This window comes from Borostomias antarcticus, assembly GCF_949987555.1.
Source record: "Borostomias antarcticus genome assembly, chromosome: 28".
Taxonomy (NCBI): Eukaryota; Metazoa; Chordata; class Actinopteri; order Stomiiformes; family Stomiidae; genus Borostomias; species Borostomias antarcticus.
In genome coordinates this window covers 4,568,448-4,589,863 of record NC_140261.1, presented here as the reverse complement: position 1 = coordinate 4,589,863, position 21,416 = coordinate 4,568,448, and the positions used below count along the sequence as shown (strand labels likewise).

Genomic DNA, 21,416 nt, shown 5'->3' with positions numbered 1-21,416 from the left:
TCGCTGTATCTGAGACAAGTGTAATGAAGTAAAAATACTACTTTACACGTATAGGATACATATTGATATATATATATAGGACTAGCATATAGCCTATCAAATACGAGCTATTCATATTCTCTGGACAACTTTTCGATTGAGATGAACAAATTGGAACCTTTTTCCCCTTACCGCTGACATGAACGTGTGCGCGTAATCATACAAGGTCCTAATTAGGGAAAAGGAGATATCAACAGGTAGAATGCAAACCAAGGTGATGGATTTGATACAATTTCTTTCGGTCGTCCTTTTATGCTGGACTGGCGCTGATGCTGTTATCAATTTGAAATACTGGGTAAACGAAGAGCAGAAGCCAGGGTCAGTCATCGGGAACGTGACAAAGGACGCCCAGTTGCAAGGATTTCAGATTGCGCCACAGCCTCCGTACTTGCGGGTTATCTCCAATTCAGAACCTCGATGGGTGGAACTCAGTCCGGCTGGAATCCTTACGACCCAGCAAAAAATCGACCGGGATATAGTTTGCCGACAGAACCCCAAGTGCATTATCTCTCTGGAAGTGATGTCAAACTCTATGGAGATCTGTGTCATCAAAGTTGAAATCAAGGATTTGAACGACAATGCGCCCCGATTTCCAACAAACCACATTGACATCGAGATCTCAGAGAACGCCTCCCCTGGTACCAGGTTTCCCCTAGAGGGGGCAAGCGATCCAGACTCGGGGATGTTCGGCGTGCAATCGTATTCCATCACCCCAAATGAGCTTTTCGGGTTGGAGATAAAGACTAGAGGGGATGGATCCAAGATTGCCGAGCTTGTGGTGCAAAAATCGTTAGACAGGGAGATACAGTCCCACTATTCATATGAAATCAGCGCAGAAGACGGAGGGGACCCTCCTAAAATTGGCGCAGTTCAGTTAAACATCAGAGTAATCGATTCGAATGACAATAATCCCGTTTTTGATGAGTCTGTGTATACTGTTAATGTGATGGAAAATTCTCCCATCAATACACTTGTAATAGACTTGAATGCAACTGATCCTGACGAGGGCACCAATGGCGAAGTGGTATATTCGTTTAACAGCTACGTCACCGAAAAAACGAGAGATGCGTTCAAAATCGATTCCAGATCCGGTGTCATCACTGTAAACGGCATCCTGGATTATGAGACCATGCACATATATGAGATTGACGTCCAGGCCAAAGATTTAGGTCCCAATTCTATCCCAGCCCATTGCAAAGTTACTGTGAACGTCATGGACACTAACGACAACCCACCTGTCATCAGTTTATTGTCGGTGAACACTGAGATGGTTGAGGTCAGTGAAAACGCACCTCGTGGATACGTGATAGCGTTGGTGAGGGTGTCAGATAAGGACTCGGGTGCGAACGGCAAAGTGCAATGTAGACTTCAGGGCAACGTACCTTTCAGGCTCCAGGAATACGAGAGCTTCTCAACCATACTTGTCGATGGCAGATTGGACAGGGAGCAGAGGGACACGTATAATCTCACAATTCAAGCAGAGGACAGTGGTACCCCTCCTTTACGCGCCACTAAATCGTTTGTGGTTAAAGTAACTGATGAAAACGACAACCCCCCTCACTTCCTTAAACCCCACTACCAAGAAATGGTCCTGGAGAACAACTTGCCCGGTTCCTGTTTGCTTGCAGTGTCAGCCGTAGACCCGGATTTAGGCATGAATGGCACCGTTTCCTACACAATCGTTCCTAGTGAGATAAAACACATGGATGTGAACACCTACGTCAGCATTAATCCCTCAGGCCGAATTTATTCCATGAGATCTTTCGACCATGAGTACACAAGGACTTTTGATTTCAAAGTTTTGGCCAGAGACAATGGGAACCCCTCGTTATCCAGTAACGCAACGGTGCGCATAGTTGTACTGGATGTCAATGACAATACACCTGTTATGACAACCCCACCTTTGGTAAATGGGACAGCAGAAGTGTCCATTCCAAGGAACGCTGGAGTTGGTTACATGGTGACCCAAGTCAAAGCCGATGACTATGATGAAGGGGAGAATGGAAGGCTGACTTACACCATCTCGGAAGGAGACAGGGCTTTCTTTGAAATAGACCAGGTGAATGGCGAAGTTCGCTCTACGAGGATGTTCGGGGAAAACGCCAAATCAACCTACGAGATTACCGTGGTGGCACGGGACCATGGGAAGCCGTCGTTATCCGCCTCGGCGTACATAGTGGTCTACCTTTCACCGGACCTGAACGCCCAGGAGTCTCTTGGACCCGTAAACCTGTCACTCATCTTCATCATTGCCTTGGGTTCTATTGCTGCTATCCTGTTTGTCACCATGATTTTTGTTGCGGTCAAGTGCAAAAGGGATAACAAGGAAATCCGAACCTACAACTGCAGGTACTGACAGCATCTCATGCGTATTTTTTATTTTAAGGTGTTTGAATCAGTCGTGACAATGTTTTAAATCTCCTCCCATTCATTGAGACGTCATTTCACGTTATGGTGTGTGATGTATTTTCCGTGTGAGTGCGTGTGCGAATGTGATGCCCAGGCTGGTATTAGTGAGACTGTAGTGAGACGGTGTTACGGGGCCTACTGCATGTATAGGGGCCCGCAAGTCAATCGGCTCTAAGGACTGCAGGTGCTCAGAATAAGACTAAGACGGATGGAGAAGATTTTGTGGTATGAATGTGACTGGTGACCTGACCTCCAATTCGTATTGAAATTGAAAGCGCAAGGCCTTGCTTTATTGATTTATACAGCTAATTTTCGGTGGTAACCAATTGACTCATAAATATGTGTGGAATTGTCAGGTTCAATTTGGGGGCGTGTCACTGGCCAATTAGTGCCCCACTTGTTTTTATTAATCATCAACATTACCAACAAATGAGGTGCCACCCACAATGAGCATCTCCGATGTCCCTTTATACAATACTGGCAATGATGTGATTTGATATAGAATAGATCAACATGAGATTTAACAGTACCTAAATCACTGAACTCACCTCATGTTTAGTCTCATAAGATGAGTTTATTGATGACAGTAATGATGACAAACATCGTATTATCCTACAATAATGCAATTTTAAAGTGATCCGCATATGACCTCTAATTCATGCACCTTTGAACTGACTGCAAGCCTGGAGGGAGAAAGAACATTATTTTATTGATCTTTCACATCAAAAATGCAGTTTTCTTCATCAGTTTGTAACATCAGCTCCCACTCTGATTTCCCTGTTCAGCATTACCACTTAAAATTTACATATAGATTGCGTTTGTGAATTTAACCTGGAGCCATTATCATATTTTTCTCTGAACATAATTTTGTTGATGTGAAGTTAAATCAGGCCATCAGTCCAAAGAGTGGGACCTCCCCAGGTTTGCAAAACCATGGAAATGGTCAATACTATAGGCTACTCTTGGAAATTATAGGCATACTAATTAGGTCTATTCTTTGGAAATATAGTCATAGAATTCCAAGATTCATTTCAGACCCTGGGAACATTATTGCCCATTAAATTTACATCAGATATAAAATATTTTTTTTATATAGGTTCAGTAAAAGGAACATAAAAGGACATTGATGGATGGTGAGATTAATACCACATCTGTAGGTTCAACTGATGAAAGAATTAGGCTACATGTTGTGTGTGCAGCAGTGAAGCCTTGAGAGCACCACTCCCTTTGTCTTTATCCTCATAGCAAAGAGACATCGTCTTAGCAAAGAGACATGTCTAAGCAAAGAGACATCGTCTTAGCAAAGAGACATCGTCTTAGCAAAGAGACATCATCTTAGCAAAGAGACATCGTCTTAGCAAAGAGACATCGTCTTAGCAAAGAGACATGTCTAAGCAAAGAGACATCGTCTTAGCAAAGAGACATCATCTTAGCAAAGAGACATGTCTAAGCAAAGAGACATCGTCTTAGCAAAGAGACATGTCTAAGAGACATCATCTTAGCAAAGAGACATCGTCTTAGCAAAGAGACATCGTCTTAGCAAAGAGACATCATCTTGATAATGCAAAGAGCAGATCAGTTCTACATGGGATTTGGGTTTGGTGACATGATTAAAATCAAACAAAAAATATTCAGACCACCACATGCCCTTCCCCTTAATATCATCTGAATAACCTTCCATGCTCCAGGAACCAGTATTGATGTTCTGTGCTGAGTAGCTACCAAATCTGAGCAGTGCTTATCTGCCATTTGTTGACAGTCGTTTGCCAGTCTGAGGTATTATCCTGCCAGGGTTTTGATTTGGGCCTAGAGTGATGAGAACAATGACAGTCTCTTTTTCTACTCTCACAAACTCCCCTTTCCTCCCCTTCAAATCTATCTAGGGGGAAAAACAGTTTTCAGATGCCCTGGAAAATAAAATAAAAAGTCCAGTGTTTTCTAAAATGCATTTTAATTATTTTATTATTATTATTATTATTTTATTTTTTATTTTTTTAAAATTGTATTTGCCAGTGTGCAATGAACAGCAGACATTTCAGAATTGAAATAATAATAAAAACCCAGTCTATGCTATGCTATGTCTTAAACATCACATACCAGCATTGGGTTTGTTAATGCACTTAAAATATGAAGGTCTATGAAATATCTCCCAACTCAGGCTATATTTAGTCTTTTCCAGAGAGCCATGCAAATGTGTTCGCTAACATGTTAGAAACCCTGTTATAACAGGGTCAGATGGGATCCATGGCTTGGGAGCACACACTGCTTATACACAGCCTTGTCCTATACTGTAAATTAGCAAGCCTGAATGAAGAATGACAATTTTATAATCCTAAATTTAAGGCATCTTTCGATGAAGAATCTCTGTATTTCTCATTCGGACTGATTAGAGTCAAAAAAGTCGTTCGTACCAGCCAGAGAGTTGCTAAATGAATTTGAATCTACAGCTCTCCTGCACTCCATATTGCCAGTGGGGCTTGGCTTCGTTATGGAAAAAAGGGAATTCGTGTGGGCTGAGCTTTGAATATGATTGCATATTCAGTGTTGCACTTTGATATCGTGTGTTTTCCCATGTGTGTGCGCTTCCGTGATTTTGGCATGTTTGCATTGAGTGTGCTTGTTTCGTGACACGGTGACTTGCAGAGCATGTAAATGCAAAACAAATAAGAGACGCCGCCGGATCCGTTGGTGGCCCGGGAGAGGAAGTCCCAGCGGACCGACGAGCTTCCTCTGCCGGGCGCGTGCCAATGACGCCTTCGTCTGACCCCCCGGCGGTCAGTGCCCTGGCATGGCGGGCATGGCGGACCCTGGCCGGGCGTGGCGGGCGGGAGGGGAGAGCAGAACACTGCTTTATTGAGTCTGTTCAGTTTCTTCTACCTGCGCAGGGTGGCGGAGTACTCGTACGGCAGCCAGAAGAAGTCGAGCAAGAAGAAGAAGCTGAGCAAGAACGACATCCGCCTGGTGCCGCGCGACGTGGAGGAGACGGACAAGATGAACGTGGTGAGTTGCTCGTCTCTCACGTCCTCGCTCAACTACTTCGACTACCACCAGCAGAGCCTGCCGCTGGGCTGCAGGCGCTCCGAGAGCACCTTCCTCAACGTGGAGAACCAGAACTCGCGCAATGCCGCCCCCAACCACGGCTATCAGCACCCCTTCACCGGCCAGGGCCCTCAGCAGCCCGACCTCATCATCAACGGCATGCCACTGCCAGAGGTGAGACCCGCTCCACTCCGTCCTTCTACAGCTTCCAGGGCCTGGGGGGGTGGGGTAGGACGGGGGGGGGGGGGCAAAGGAGGGAAGTAGGGGTGATGGGGTTGGGGGGAGAGTAAGGAAGGGCCCTGGTTGACTTTCACAAGTTTCATGATTGGTTGTTGAGTCTCGATAGCCAACCCAGTGTGGGTATTCCCTCTCTTTCTGTACTTGGGTGTGTGTACTTTGCCACAGCGATGTTTATCGGAGAATTTATGTCGATGAGAGAAATGTTGTTCCCACGGACCGGTTAGATCACAAGGTTTGCCCCGATCCCAGTTACAAAGTCAAACGCTACGAAGTGTGTCAGAGGATAGGAGGGTGGATATTGTCAGGGTAATGGTTCAACTACTATTAATTTGAGGCCAGGCATCAGGCCCTGAGAGACAGAATCTGTCTTTCTGCAGCCATTTCAGGAGGACAGGGCACACAGGGACTGACCTGTGGCTGAGCAAACTGTGCCAAACCGAATTTGGAGACCTGACAAAATGGATTATTTGGCTTTCCCTACATCTCTTCTTTGTGTTTGCGTGTGTGAGTGTGGTGTGCGTGTGTGAGTGTGCGGTGTGTGTGTGTGAGTGTGCGGTGTGTGCTGAGCTATTGCGAAAAGAACAGGAGTTTGAACACCTGCCAGGTGCATTGACCCAGCTAATCAGCTCTACCACATGTCATTTCAGGTGCTAGCAGGAAGAATAATCATTGCTTAAATGCAGCGTGTGTGAGCACAGCAAAGGCAGCTCTGTATGGCTATGTACAGGACAGCATAGTGAACCACCGTGCATACAGTTTATTGTATTGACATGCATTGCATGGCTGGCTGGAGACAGCAAAGGTCTCACTTGAAAAGCCATTCAAGCTGACAGGGTGTAGACCAACCAGCTGATCTTTAGGTTATAGATTTTCAGCTCTATGAACTGGTCTATTGGATTCCTTGGACAACCTCTCTCTCTCCGATCCACTTCCAGTGCACAGATCCATAAGGAGGGGTTCTCACAGAAGACAACAGCAAAGAAACAACAACACACACCCACACACAGACACACACACACACACACACAGGCGCGCGCACACACACACAAACCACACACACACAAACACACAGACACACACACACACACACACACACACACACACTTGCGCGCACACACACACACAACCCACACACACACAAACAAACAGACATAATTGATGACCCCAATCTCCAGTTGGCAGCCACTGAGAGAAGTAAAAGAAATAAAATCCGTTAAAACCAACCAAAAAACAGCAGAATGGTATCGATCCATTGATTGGCTGATCCAGAGAGATCCAGGCACCTACAGTATGCATCCCGAGGGCTCGATAAGACCCACTTACAGTCATGCTGATTTACACAGACTACCTGGATTAGATCGAGGGAGGAGAGACAGAGAGATCTGTGTGTGTGTGTGTGTATATGTGTGTGTGTGTGTGTGTACATTGAGTACGCGCACTGACCATCTTTTTATTCACCCACAGGTAAGCTTTCAGGTCACGACCCTCCCTATGAGGAAAACAGGGGTAAAGTCAAGAGTCCGTCTGAACAAAGGAACTACACAGCGCTGTAAAAGGGCTGTTGTACCGGCCTGTCTCTGCAGCTTAAGTGCCCAATAAAAGCACCTTGGCCTCAGGATTAGAGAGCCTTTATTTGTTTCGGTTAATGAAAATAAGAGGGGGAGACGCAGGCCTGCAGACTGATTTTGATGATCTCATATGCAAAGCTTGGAGGAGTCTGACAGGGCTGCGTTGGAGCAGTGTGAGAGATAGAGATAAAGAGAGAGGGAGGGAGGGAGGGAGGGAGGGAGAGAGAAGGGGGGGGGGGGGGGGAGAGAGAGAGAGAGAGAAGGGGGAGGGAGGGAGGGAGAGTGTCTTAATGCCAGGTGTCTGGGCCCCACCGTACTTTCTCATTTTCTCAGAGCCAGTTGATTGGCTTGATAAAGGCAGCGGCCACTTAACATGCAAGCTCCATCGCGCTCTGCGGTCCACATGACGTTGACAAACATCTCTTTGACCACGGGCCGCGCATATTTTTGAGGGGGGGATGGAGAGAGAGAGAGAGGGCTGAAGGCTAGTCTAGTGGAGAGAGGGAAAGAGAGTAAGTGAGAGAGAACGTAAAGGAGGGTGAAATGGAGAGAGATTCAGAGAGGGTCGGTGTGCGTGCGTTCCCCTCAACCTACAGAAGGCAAGCTCGAGATAGTCTCATGTTCTTTGTCACTGAAATTTAACAAAAAAAAGATAGTGGCTGTATATGTATACAGTCGTAACGCCACTGCCGCCGAATGAAATGTTGTCAGTATAATTACTCAGCCATTTATGTGAGGCACAAACAAACAACGCTTGTGTGAAATGATCGATAATAGCTCTGTCACGGTGAGCGGGCTGGGGCTTGAAAACCACTTGACTCCACAGGTCCACGCATGTCCCAGTAGGTCTGGTTAGGACACACACTGCTGCACTGCCGTGATTAGCAAGACTGCTTTGTCCCCCCCCAAAATACTTGTTGTCACCCTCAGAGCCACCTCATAATCAACCGCGATGCAGCCCTCCTCCTCTCAGAATGGGCGATTGTTTATGCAGTATACAAGCCATAATAGGCAGACTCGGTCTGATGGAGAAAATTGGACTGTGAATTAAGAGGGTAGCTACTGTAATAATCTACCGTGGAGGAAAGGTGGAGAGAGGAAGAAAACAAATTAACTCTTTATTCCTTCATTCCAGATTCTAGTGGTTGTTCTAGTCTGCAGGACAGTTTGTAGATCGTGTGCGCTAGAACTGTTGTCGTTCCTTGTCCAGCTTCGTAGGGAGCCGGAGCCCCACTGTGGATGGGGACACACGTAAGACAAACAACCGAGTGGATCCGGAGTCGGCCGAGATAACAGTGACAAGCGTCCCAAAGGCTGCAGTTGCGTTGTGTGTTCAGGATTCGCCCTCCTGAGAGGACTCCACTCACAGGTTACTCCCTGAAGAACCCCGTCCGTCGTTTTTAAGAAGCTTCAAGCTAGAGATGTTTGGTTGACCTGCTTGTGTTTTCAGCAGAAAATGTCTCGCTGGAGAATAGAGCGGACTTACATGGCTTAATTATGGCGGGTAAGTTGGTAGGGGAAGACAATTATACAGCAGAGGAATGGCCTTTGGCTAGAACGTGTTTTTGAATTGGTAATGTCAAGGCCGGCTGTTTCTCTGCGCATGTGATTTCAGATAATGAATAGCAGGAGAATACGCATACCTTTTATTGGATAGTGATAACATTTATCTTATACAGAAAAAGAGATTTCAAAAGAGCTTTATTCCACTGAGGTTCATTACGGTGCTAAGTGAAAAGGGAAAAAGGGAAGGCAGTCCAATTTATGCTTCGTCGCTCGACACTTTTGACGTCATGGAAATATTCCACTTTTTGTGGAAAGAAAGTGTCGCCGAGGGCTGTCGCGCACCAACGTTTTTTTCTAATGTCGCTGACTCCGTCACAAATTGTCGCTCAAGTGTGATTGGATAGATAGAGAGAAGGCTTGTGTGTTGCCATGGATATGCTTGTTCCGCAGCCTTGTTTTAGTTTTGTCTGTCATTTGACGTTTGGCTGTCATGGAAGGAGTAGAGGAACGTCTCTCCCAGCTTGTGAGGAGATATCCCATCTATACAATTCATCCCTGCCTCTTCAGAGATGCCCAAGTACTGCAGAAAAGAATGAAAACAAACCAGAATGAAAACCGCCCTCTGAATAACCTCTTTACCTCAGATTAAACTCTTTCCCTCAGAAAGCCGCTTCTCTCAGAATGACAACAAACGCGCAACAAAATGAAAAGCACACGGCTGATTGTTGCCATAGAGATGACACGAAGTGTGATGTCGAGCGACACTTTTTTTTTGTCGAGCGACACTTTTCAAGAAGCATCAATTAGGCTTTAGTCTTACTTTATTTTTCAGGGTGAAAAACCTCTTATTCTTCAGTCCTGTGATTTTGCCAAGTTTAATTGAGTGCTAATTGACATACTCATACTCCAGATGCTTCCATTCTTCCACCTGAAAGATGGCTACAGGAATGATTATAAGCATATGGTGCATGCCAGGCAGTTCAATTCCTACATTTTGCACATTTTGCAGGAGGGAGAGAGAAGGTAGTTAGAGCGTTAGCTTTATAAATGATCCGCAGTGTTTGTGTGCCTGAATTTCCACCATCGCAGTCCGTCAAGGAACTCCATAAACAAAAACAAAGAAGGTAGCTAGCCACAGCAATATGCTAATCGTACTTCCAAGTTAGCGGGGATAATATTCCTACAAGAGAGCCAACAGGGAATGGTCCCAGCTTGCCTGCACGCCCCCGCAATCGCTTCCCATCAGGACAATATGCAGCGGCCGCGTTCAAACTTGTCATATTGAGCATGCAAAGTAGATGTCATGCTGTCACCACATGCTACACATCTGCTTGGGCTGCCAATCCCCCCCCCCCCCACACACACCCCATCTGAAACATGGACTGTGACATTAGCATTCAGATAATCATTTCTGAAGATAATGCAATGTAAAGTAAATATAAAAAATATAAAAATCTGGTTGGAGTAGTGTAATGGAAACTCAAACATCTGCTAGTCAGTCTGAGATGTTGATGTTTCTGCTAAACAAGCCAAGTCTCTCATCTCCCCATCACACTTTTTCAGAGGAAGGCGTCTACCGTCACTAAACTGGCCCTTCCCTTTTATGCCACTCAGACCTGTGACATTTTATGAGACATGAGTGGGATCGATTTACGACTCCCATTTCAAACAAGCATTCTTTTGTATTTCTCTAAATTCCATCAGACTAACGCAATTAATGATCCTAAATCCAATAAGCAATCAAATAAAGGTGCACTGTATCCCGCCTGGGACGCCAGGCTTTGTGCAAAGACGCAGACGAGCATCGAAGCTCTGATAAGAGACCACCATTTACACCATCAAAAAGAGGTATCTCCTGTTGCGACAGGGAAGAGGAGAGAGACTTTACTTAAATCGACACAGGGCACAGATTTTACACGGAGGCTACTGATCCGTGGACGCTTGAACTTGAGATGCGGCGTGCGCGCATGTGTGTTTTATCTGTTGAAGGAGTTGCGGAGTGTACTTTACGGGCTTGGATGCCTCCTCCCCTAAAGGGAAGTGAGGGAGCGGCGTCTTATCTCCGACCCCTTCAGATGCTCGCCGATTGAGCGTCGGCAGATTAGCCTGGGAATTATCTAGGAAGGTTCTACTGGGGAACCAGAGATTTCACGGCGCTCAGGCGCTTCAAGTGTCCGTTCTTGTTGAGACAAACGGAGTGTGAGACAGAGAACACAGTTTCTGTTAGAGAATGTCGTTTACAGTTGCTCTCATGATGAGCCACTGTTTAGGTGGGGCCACATTGTGATTTAGTGACATTGTCCTATCAGAGGTGCCTGGTCAGGATGGACAGCCAATGACAGCCCTACCCTTGGTTGGGTTTATATAGCCTTGACCCGCCATCGCTGGGCGTGCTTTCCTATGTGGGGGAGGGACAGTAAACATGTCATAACAGCCCAAGGCAGCCAATCAGGCTCCGTCAAACCTCTGGCTGCTGCCGTCTTGTCGAGAGCGGCGTGCGCAGGCGACCGCTGAGGTGTCAGAGCAGACATGGGTGACGAGAGCTGACGTACGCATGCACGCGCGTCGCTGTAGTCCAGGCCTAACCGCACCTGACAGCTGACCAGAACGCACGTCGGGGCCAAGGATGCTGTGGCTGGAGAGAGCAGGGCCTGGAGTAGAGATGGGGGAGAGAATAAGGCGAGGGAGGGAGGGAGGTGTCGGCGGGGGTGAGAGAAGGATACTCTCCATCTCAAAAATATACAGTACCTCCATTGTAAAACACAGGCGCAGCTATTACACTGAAAGCATATCATTTGATTGAAACACACACACATAAGGCGATAGAGCTGGGAAGACAGGAGGTGGTTCAGGTCCCTCAGTGGCAATTCTGCATTCTCCTTCTCGTTGTCTCTCCACAAAACTGCACATTGCATCTGACGATGTGGAAATAGTAATTCACCAAAACGCTTCAATTTTTTCCGTTTTTTTTTGCATGCGCATTCATGCCCTGAAGCAATGGCGGTCCAAATGGAAAGCATCAGATGGTCGCGGAACGGAGAATGTCAGCACTGCTTTGCTCTGAACTGATTGAATTGCAAGGGTCAAGATTTTTAGAAGGAAGCAAAATGAAGTGCTTTAGTGCATTTAAAGTGGTTTTACCTTCTTACGAATAGTACAATAGACTGTGCTATAATTACTTTCCTACAGTCTCCTCGTCACGTGATCTTAAGTAGTACGATCTCAAATGTCGCTGTGCTGAAACCACCCATATAGAAATCTGATGATGATACTAATCTATTTTTATTGCCCATACTTAGCTGTCATCCACCTCTCCGCTGCAAGAGAGTCTCATTAGTAGCGGAGAACAAAATATAACAAGGTATAAGTCCACAGCATGTCAGATGTACTGTATCCCAAAAGCAGATTTGATTATTATTTTTGTCATTTTGACATTATCGTGTCAACAAATCTCCCTCAGCCCACTAAACGTCTGCCTTGGACATGTAGAGACGATAAGACCGTGATGACGGTGCTCTTGGTGAGAATAAATGGAGTTAAGGAAACGGATGTAGTGATGATGTTTATCACCAGGAAAGGAGGACATCATTATGCACCTTGTTAAGCTCCGCCAGCAGCGCTGCCTCAGACGTAATTACCCATTTAAATTAGTTTCCTGCAGCAGTGTTTCTACTTCTCAAATTAAATCCTGTGGCACAAATATGACATTCTGTTTTGCTTTCGCTGCCATTGCTGGACTCTGCTGACGACCCCACCAGCAGGTCACTGACCCGTGCTGCATGGAAATGCTCCTTTAACCTACAGTATCAGTTATTCTTTTTATGTATGTACTGCAACCACTATTAGTAATGTTAGCATACTAAAGGTGACCATATAGAGACTGGAACAGTGAGCTATCAGATATATTAGACTTAGTGACTTACAGTATCTACACATGGTTTTGGCATGGATGTAAAAAATAAATAAATAAAATCGGTCGAAATACTTTAGACTGTAGACATGTTTATCCCTATGATGAGCATGACCGTATCTTAATCACATATTTATCTCTGGTAAGATGTTAAGTGCAGTATATTCTGCTAAGAATCTCCCTCATCTGTTTGTTCCTTGCTGTGATGGGAATCCACTGCGCCGGCTTACTTTTCAATCCCTTCTCCTTTAAAATAAGCTTTGGGGAAAGGATCGAGTGCTGCATGAAACATTTCACACGTTATCTCCATACAGAATTCATGTGTGAGATTTCTCTAGTGGCGGTTGGGGGAGGGACTAGGGTGGCGGCGGCGAACCCAGACCTTGATCAAAGTGAGCAGGTCTCAGGGAGGCTCACGTGGAAAAGCAGGCTACAGGAGAGAGAGAAAAAATAACTCCCATTAAATGATTTTTGTCTCTCCTAACCTCATCTCTCATTAACACAGATTTGGCTGCCAGCGTTTAAAAATGCCCACAGTGAGATTAATAGGAGACGAGAGGTCGGCCTACATTCTTAAACATGAGAAACACCACTTGTTATGCAGTGAGAAGAAAGGTTACTTTATACACGCACTGTTGCAGAATATAGTATACAGAATATAGTCCCAACCGAGTTACAGTATGTAATATGTTCTTTATGTACAAAAAAGCTTACCAATATGGTTTCAATATGCTTGCACCTTTGTATTGGCTTAGGGGATTGTTCAGTGTTTTAAATTGTATTATCGTTGGATTAACCATAGTAGACACCCCTCCAACATGCCCTTCCCGCTCCACTGATAAGGCTCACGAGGGACTTGTAGTCCTCTTCTGGGAAATTAGTGTAGTTCTTTTCTATCCAATGTGTAAGGAACAACCAAACCATATGGTTTTCCTGGCGTGAGAAAAGGCGGGAAGAAAAATACAAGACTGGTCACATTTTACAATAAGGGTCACAAAAAACATTAGTTAACTATTAACTAATGCTTATTTAGGGTTAGGTTAGGTTACTAATGTTAATTAATACCATAGTTAAGGTTAGGGTTAGGGTTAGGTGAGTTAACCGTAGTTAACATAAATAACATTAGTAAATGGTTAATAGAGACATTAGTTAACTGTTACTTCATGCTTAATAATACATTAACTAATGCTCATTAATGTAAGTGTTACCCAAGTACTTATGACTTTATATCATGACAGTCATTATCAACTGCACACACACACAACTAGTCCAAATGCGAAGACTGGAAAAGTATTATTTATTTGCGGATAAGGAAAGAGCTCTTATTTCCTTTCCCCAGCTCTTTGTTGGATTGCTAGTTATGCCTGACTTCCTGCTACTCTGACAGGGGGATTGTGGAGACCTCAGAAGCAGCCAGTGAGGTGATACTGGGTTGTTAGAGTGATTGAGAGATGGGGGGAAGGAGAGATGCTCTGGAATGTAACAATACTCATTGTGAGAAGCAGACATAAAATACTATTTTTCCAGGCAACTCCGAAACAGGGGAAGAGTGACCTTTCCAAGTGTCCGGCTGCTGCTCCCCCCCCCCCCCCCCCCCCCCCGAAAACAGAGAGGAAGTAGAAGGAAGGTAGTTAGCATTTCTCCCATCAGATAAAATGTCAGCTCCTGCATGTATTATAGGTGCATAGAACCGCAGAGAAAGACTGGAGTTGTACCAATTTACTGTGGAAATATAACTGTCTTTTTTGCCACTGCGCCACTGCAGCGCAGAGGGAATATGTCATTACAGTTGTGCACTTTTAATCAGTCTTGGTCATGCATTAATGCCACCGAATTCAATCATATTTGGCGGTGTATGTCAGCACATCACCTGTGTTTAATATAGCCATTACATTACATTGAATTAGCTCATAAAAGAATAATCCCCTCATAACCGGCAGATTAATCTCAATCCATGTTTTCAAGGTAGCTGACCCAAAAACTGGAAACAAACATAAAAAGCACAGACTGAACCTATTTGCCCAGGGACTGAGGTTGGAAATTACTGTAGCTGTTTAGCTATAACCTTCTACAGTGCATCTCTCCCTATTCTATAGGGTAAATGTCTACTGTACCTTGTCTCTGTCTTAAAAATAAATCAAATCAAATCAACCTTGGTTTATTTGCTGTAATGGCAAAGCAGACTTCCCTATCTCCCTTGTTTGAAGAGATGCAGTTTGTAACTTATTTAGCGTAAGCATAGTTTGCAGAGCTTCTTGACCGGTCAGCCACGACACAGCAGCAGACTCAGGGGTATGCAGTGGTCAGGCTGGAGAAACCTCAGGCTAGCATAATTGTGCATTGTTCATCCACAGAACAGAGGCAGAGCATGTAATGAGCTGTAGCGCTCTCTCCCTGCCCGGCCTAATGGTCTGTGACCAGCCGTAGGTCTCTCCAGAGGGTCCCTGCGCCTCCCGCCATCTCTCCGCCCCCCTCCCTCCCTCCTGCGTCATCGATAGAGACCACCGTCTCAGGCTTCATCTCTCTCTCTCATTTTACTTTTCTCCCTCCCCAGAGACGCCCTCATGCCGCCACCTCTGGTATTCTCTCTCTCTCTCTCTCTCTCTCTCTCTCTCTCTATCTCTCTCTCTCTCTCTCTGTCTCTCTCTCTGTCTCTCTCTCTCTCTCTCTCTCTCTCTGTCTGTCTCCCTCTCTCTCTCTCTCTCTCTGTCTGTCTCCCTCTCTCTCTCTCCCTCTCTCTCTCTCTCTCTCTCTCTCTCTCTGTCTGTCTCCCTCTCTCTCTCTCTCTCCTTCTCTTTTCTCTCTCTCCCACAACACCCCTTTCCTTTGTCTCTCTGTCTACGGAGATGCTGGGAGCTCAATGTGTCACAATGTGCAGCTCTTTTTCTATTCACGATGCCTGGAAAAGCCAGTTGAGTCTGCAAGATGGTGTGATAGGCTACTACTACATTAGCAAGCCAAACACAGCAACGACAAATAAAGTTTCTGAGGATAAACGCTGATGTTAGGGCTTGGCTTGGGGATGCTTGGGGATTTGTTTTTTGTTTTTTTCAGAACTCATGAATACATTTTATCTGAGACTATTTTGCATTTTGATTATCTAGTTTGTGGCAATTCAGGTGGGGTGGGCCCCCGATTCTCTCAGAATTGCATTCCTTGGATTAGGGCTTTGGAGAGAGGTCCCGGGACACAACATTTATGTAGGCCCATATCGTGTCCCCTGGGAGAAAGGTAGGGGGGGGGGGGGCATTCCTCTGTCTGAGTGATATCAACTCAAGTTAGAAAGACAAGAATATCTGCCTCTGAATAGAGTTGAGCAGGAAGCTTGATCATCTCGTTGAGAGGGGTCAGGGAAGGATTTTTACAGCTCACCTTTCTGGCCCCTGGGTGATACTGTTTTTTTTTGCTTCCCTCTGGAATATGTAGGGGTGGGACCTATGCCCACCTCCCTTGTTCTCTGTAAAGCGCATTGTGTTGCCTCTGTGTATGAAATGCGTTATACAAATAAAGCTTTGATTGATTGATTGAGGAAGGCTGAGAGTTGTAATGACAATAATAGATATTATCGTCGAGCTCTGGAATTCGTGACTCCACCGCCCGTATCCCCGCTCTCTCATATCATTAGAGGGCAGCGTCCAGTAGGGCTGGGTATCGAGTCGAATTTCAAGAATCGATTCGATTCCGATTCACAAGGTTCAGAAACGATTATCACGATTCGATTCGATTCAATATCGATTCAGTTAGTGTTAGTAAAACCTGTTGTTTTTAGCTGTAACCTTAATTACATGACTGCCAAGTTATGCAACACATCAATACTAGGGCTGGGTATCGATACTGATTTCCAAAAATGAATGAATGAATGAATCATTGAATGAATTAATGAACTATTCATATCTTCATTTATTCATTCATTCATTAAATAAAAGATCGATTTTGGGATTCATGAATCGATTCTGAATCATTTGATTCAGAATCGATTCAGAATCGATTAATCAATTTTTTAAACCCAGCCCTAGCGTCCAGCGTGCGTCCAGCCCGTGTGTGTGTGCAGCAGGGCGCCACGGTGCTCGTTGACTTTCCTCTCACGTCTGCCGTTTTTACGTCCCGCCGCACAAGTGACCGGGCTAGTGAGTGGAAACGCTCGGGCTCTGACGCACTCGGCTGTTCTGGGCGCAGTGGGCTCTCAGCCTCCCTCGCTCCCCTCCGCCTCACCAGCTGTTCTCAGACCAGCCTTAGGGGGAGAGGGAGGGAGGGTGGGGGTGGGGTGGAGTGAGTGCGCCCCCGGTGGTGGCAGGCGATACTACAGCTTGTTGCTGTGCCGTAATGATGGGGGGTTGAATGTGCCCTGGGGAACATGGCAGCAGGGTCACCATGGGGTTGTTGCTCGCTCGCTCTGATCATAATACCCAAGTGTTGAGGGATCATTAGACTAAAGTGGGCAGACAGGGCTGTTAATAGCACACACACACACGCACGCACACACACACACGCACACAATCACACACGCACACACATACGCACGCATAGACACACCCACGCACAGGCACGCACGCACACACAACACACACTCACACACATACGCAACACACACATATGCACACACGCACGCACGCTCACAGACGCACACACGCATAGACACACCCATGCACACATACGCACGCACACACACAAGCACACGCACAGACACATACAGACAGACATATACAAATACGGCAGGTAGAAATGCGTACATATCTTAGTGTGCCGCACAAGCACAGTCATCTTAATCCAAACTGTGTCACTATCTTTCTGATTGTAATTGTGATACACAGTAGGTTTGCCATGCCACGAAGACACACACTATGTTCTATAGGGTTTTACAATTGCTCCAAGTTGCATGAGTAATGTGCAATGACATTGTGCAACTCTACCCTGATTGTTTTTATGTCCCGAACTGTGCTGTGAAGGATAGGTAACAACTCACAGCTTTTTGCCATTTTCATTTTACACACCCAGGTCGATAAAGAAACACTATTTCATTCGGTTGGCCATTTCCTGTAAAAAAAATAAATACAAAAACACAATCATATTGGGAGAAACACTCAGACTAGTTATAGAGACCCTGGTCTACAGTAGCACTCCAAAACATTTCCCTCAACAAGGTGTTTTTGTGTGATCTCTCCCTCTGTTTTTCAAAGGCTAGCTGAGGAAACCTTGACAAAATGCTTCTATAGGGTTCTAGAAACGAAGAGTAGTGCTTGTGAGTGTTCATTTGTTTACCCCGTGTTAATGACTGTTTTAGCAGGTTAACACCAGATTTGGCCTTGTTTTACCGTGGGGAGTAGCAGCATCATCGGGGGACAGAGCGGCCACGCCCTGTCTCTGAGGCTTGTCATGAGCTGAGCTCAGATGCTGGGTGCAGAGAATGGAAGACAAAGGGTGGGCGCTCACAGGAGGACAGCTGGGAGAGGGGGACAGAGAGAGCAGGGGAATGGGAGGGGGGGGGGTGAGTTTGGACCAGGCCAGGCTGGTGTCGTACCTGAGTGTTTTGGGTTGGCGCCGGAGCGAGACTCTTCTTCTGAGGACCCCTTCAGACTGGCCTGTTTTGGCGGGCCGCGCCAAAGCTACTGACCAGCGCCAGCTTGCATGAGCAACTGCTGGCTTTTTGGTTGAATTTGGACTCCAGACAAATTCTCTTAAAGCTGCAGCCCCCCGCCCCCCCCCCCACCCTGTCGGATTACGGGAGAGTCTTTAAAAGGATAAGGGGCCACTTATCGGTGCTTCCCTCAACACTGCTTAGCAACTCTGAATATGTGGGATGAAGGCTCCCAGTCACCCAGAGAGGACGCCTGCTTGTGTCCCTCCCACTGGGATTACACAACCGACAAGTGAGATCAGTGATAATCAAACGGAGCTGTTTTTTAAACCTCTGAAGTTATAAAAGCGTAAGGATTTTAGCATACTGGTATGTCCACCCTGTAGACCGTACCCAAAACAATACTTTGTGGAGCAAAAGAATGAGACGGCCAGCCCTTCTTTATAAGATGAATGTTTAAGTCTTCATAATCACCTACGTGTATGCACCATGTAACTCCATTTGACGCCATTGGCCCTTGCATTTATTAAAAGAATATGTGGATTTAAACCCAAATGGGAATGCATAAGCACTTCAATGTCAGAGGCAGGAGGATCAAAGCCAAAGTCTGAAATTAGCATATTTTTCTCAAGCTTATCTAATTATTTCTAAATGTCCAGCCTCCACAAAAATACCACAGTGTAAACAACTTTCTTTCCGTTCAGGAAATTGATATAAAAAACATAAATCATTCTTACTTTTTTGTGTCCGAGTAAGAGCCTTGAGGATTAGCTTTAAAAGTTTCTTCCATTTTAAATAACCACTGTCAACAGTGAAGTTTTATTTACCCGAGTAATAAGTACAGTAGAACATTGAACTACATTGCTGTGAGATAGCTTTAACACAAATCTGTGGTGACATCTCCCAACAAAGGACTCATTATTTTTTCGAGGACAGGAGAGCTAGGAGCTAGGAGAGAGCCAGGAGAGACTAGGAGAGACTCGCTCTAATTTAAACCTGTTTGTCTCTCCAGTGCTAATCAAGTGTTCTTTCGGAGGGCTGAATGACTTGTCAGAGTGGGAATAGGCACCAATCTAGGCTAGCTGGACCTGTTGTTTGAGATGCTATATGGGAGTGTGAAGCTGCTTAGTGTCTCATCTGGGGGTGGAGAGGGAGTAGCAGGGTTCCCTGGTGGGAGAGGTGAGGCATCATGGGAGTCCTGTGAGGTGAGGGTTGAGGAGCACAGCGAGGGGACGGAAATAGACGGCTTACTTGTTTACCTGGCGACACTTTAGACCCACCTCATTAACTCCAGCACCTGAACTGAGTGTAGTAACTCTCTCTCTCTCTCTCTCTCTCTCTCTCTCTCTCACACACACACACACACACACACACACACACACACAAAGGCAAGGCAAGTTTATTTATATAGAACATTTCAGCAACAAGGCAATTCAAAGTGCTTTACATGAGACATTAAAAGCGACAAGACAAAGTGCAAGAAACACATAAAAGGTCATATAAAACAAAATGTAAAAAAGGACATTTAAAATAAATTGCAGGAAAAATAAAATGCAGGAATAAAAGTTACAGTGCAGTGTATGAAAGAATAATTATTTGATTTAATAAAAAGCAGCAGCAAAAAGAAGTCTTCAGTCTTGATTTAAGAGAACTGAGTTTAAGCAGACCTGCAGTTTTCTGGAAGTTTGTTCCAGATATGTGGAGCATAAAAACTGAACGCTGCTTCTCCATGTTTTGTTTTAACTCTGGGGACAGAAAGCAGGCCTGTGCCAGATGACCTGAGAGGTCTGGATGGTTCATAACGTAGCAGCAGATCAGAAATATATTTTGGCCCTAGACCATTCAGTGCTTTATAAACCGTCAGCAGTATTTTAAAGTCAATTTTTTGACAGACAGGAAGCCAGTGTAAAGACCTAAGACCTGGAATGATGTGATCCACTTTCTTAGTCTTAGTGAGGACTCGAGCAGCAGCGTTCTGAATCAGCTGCAGCTGTCTGATCAAATTTTTAGAGAGTCCTGTAAACACACCGTTACAGTAGTCGAGTCTACTGAAGATAAACACATGGACGGTTTTTCCAGATCCTGCTGAGACTGCTGATAAATCATTTAATCCTTGATATATTCTTCAGGTGATAGTAGGCTGACTTTATAATTGTCTTAATGTGACTGTTGAAATTCATATCAGAGTCCACGATTACTCCAAGATTTCTGGCTTCCTTTGTGGTTTTTAGCATTACTGATTGGAGCTGAGCGATGATTTTTAATTGTTCTTCTTTCGCTCCAAAGACGATTACTTTTAGTTTTATTTTTGTTTAGTTGAAGAAAGTTCTGACACATCCAATCATTGATTTCTTCAATGCACTTACTCAGCACTTGTATGGGATTATAGTCCCCTGGTGATATGGTGATATAAATTTGTGTGTCATCTGCGTAGCTATGGTAACATATTTTGTTGTCTTCCATAATTTGAGCTAGTTGGAGCATTTAAGTTGAACAGAAGAGGCCCCAGAATGGAGCCTTGGGGAACTCTTGGGGATTTGTAATTGCCTATAGACACAAAGTAGTCCCTGTCCTTCAAGTATGATTCAAACCAGTCTAGCACTGTGCCAGAAATTCCCAGCCAGTTTTCCAGTCAGCCTAGTAATATGTTGTGGTCAGCTGTGTCGAATGCAGCACTGAGATCCAGTAATACTAAGACGGTTCTGCTATTGTCTGTTTTTAAATGGATGTCTTTGAAGACCTTAACAAGAGCAGTCTCGGTGCTGTGGTGTGGTCGAAATCCTGACTGGAAGATATCAAAACAATTATTTAGTGTCAGGAAATTGTTCAGCTGTTGAAAAACTGCTTTTTCGATGATTTTACTTTCAAACGGGAGGTTTGATACGGGCCTATAATTGTTCATTTGTGAGGTGTCTAGATTATTCTTTTTTAAGAGTGGCTTGACGACTGCAGTTTTCAGGGTTTGTGGGAACACACCTGAAAGAGATGTGTTTACCATTTGTAGTAGATCAGAGGCCATGCAGTTAGATACATTTTTGAAAAAGCCTGTAGGCAGAATAAGGCAACAGGAGGAGGATTTCAGATAATATTGTATAATGTCCTCAAGGGTTTTATGGTTGATCGGATACAA

The 21,416-nt window shown here is 45.1% G+C and overlaps 1 protein-coding gene across 1 annotated transcript in view; it reads left to right on the top strand.

Moving 5' to 3' along the window:
- Positions 1–256: 256 nt before the first annotated feature.
- The window catches only part of pcdh19 (protocadherin 19), a gene marked incomplete at both ends in the record, with an annotated part of 60,478 nt that continues 39,318 nt past the window's right edge, over positions 257–21,416 (top strand). The window contains 2 exons of the mRNA XM_084459451.1: positions 257–2,388; positions 5,334–5,661. Coding sequence (XP_084315577.1) covers positions 257–2,388; positions 5,334–5,661 — 2,460 coding nt within the window. The remainder of the gene's footprint in view (positions 2,389–5,333; positions 5,662–21,416) is intronic.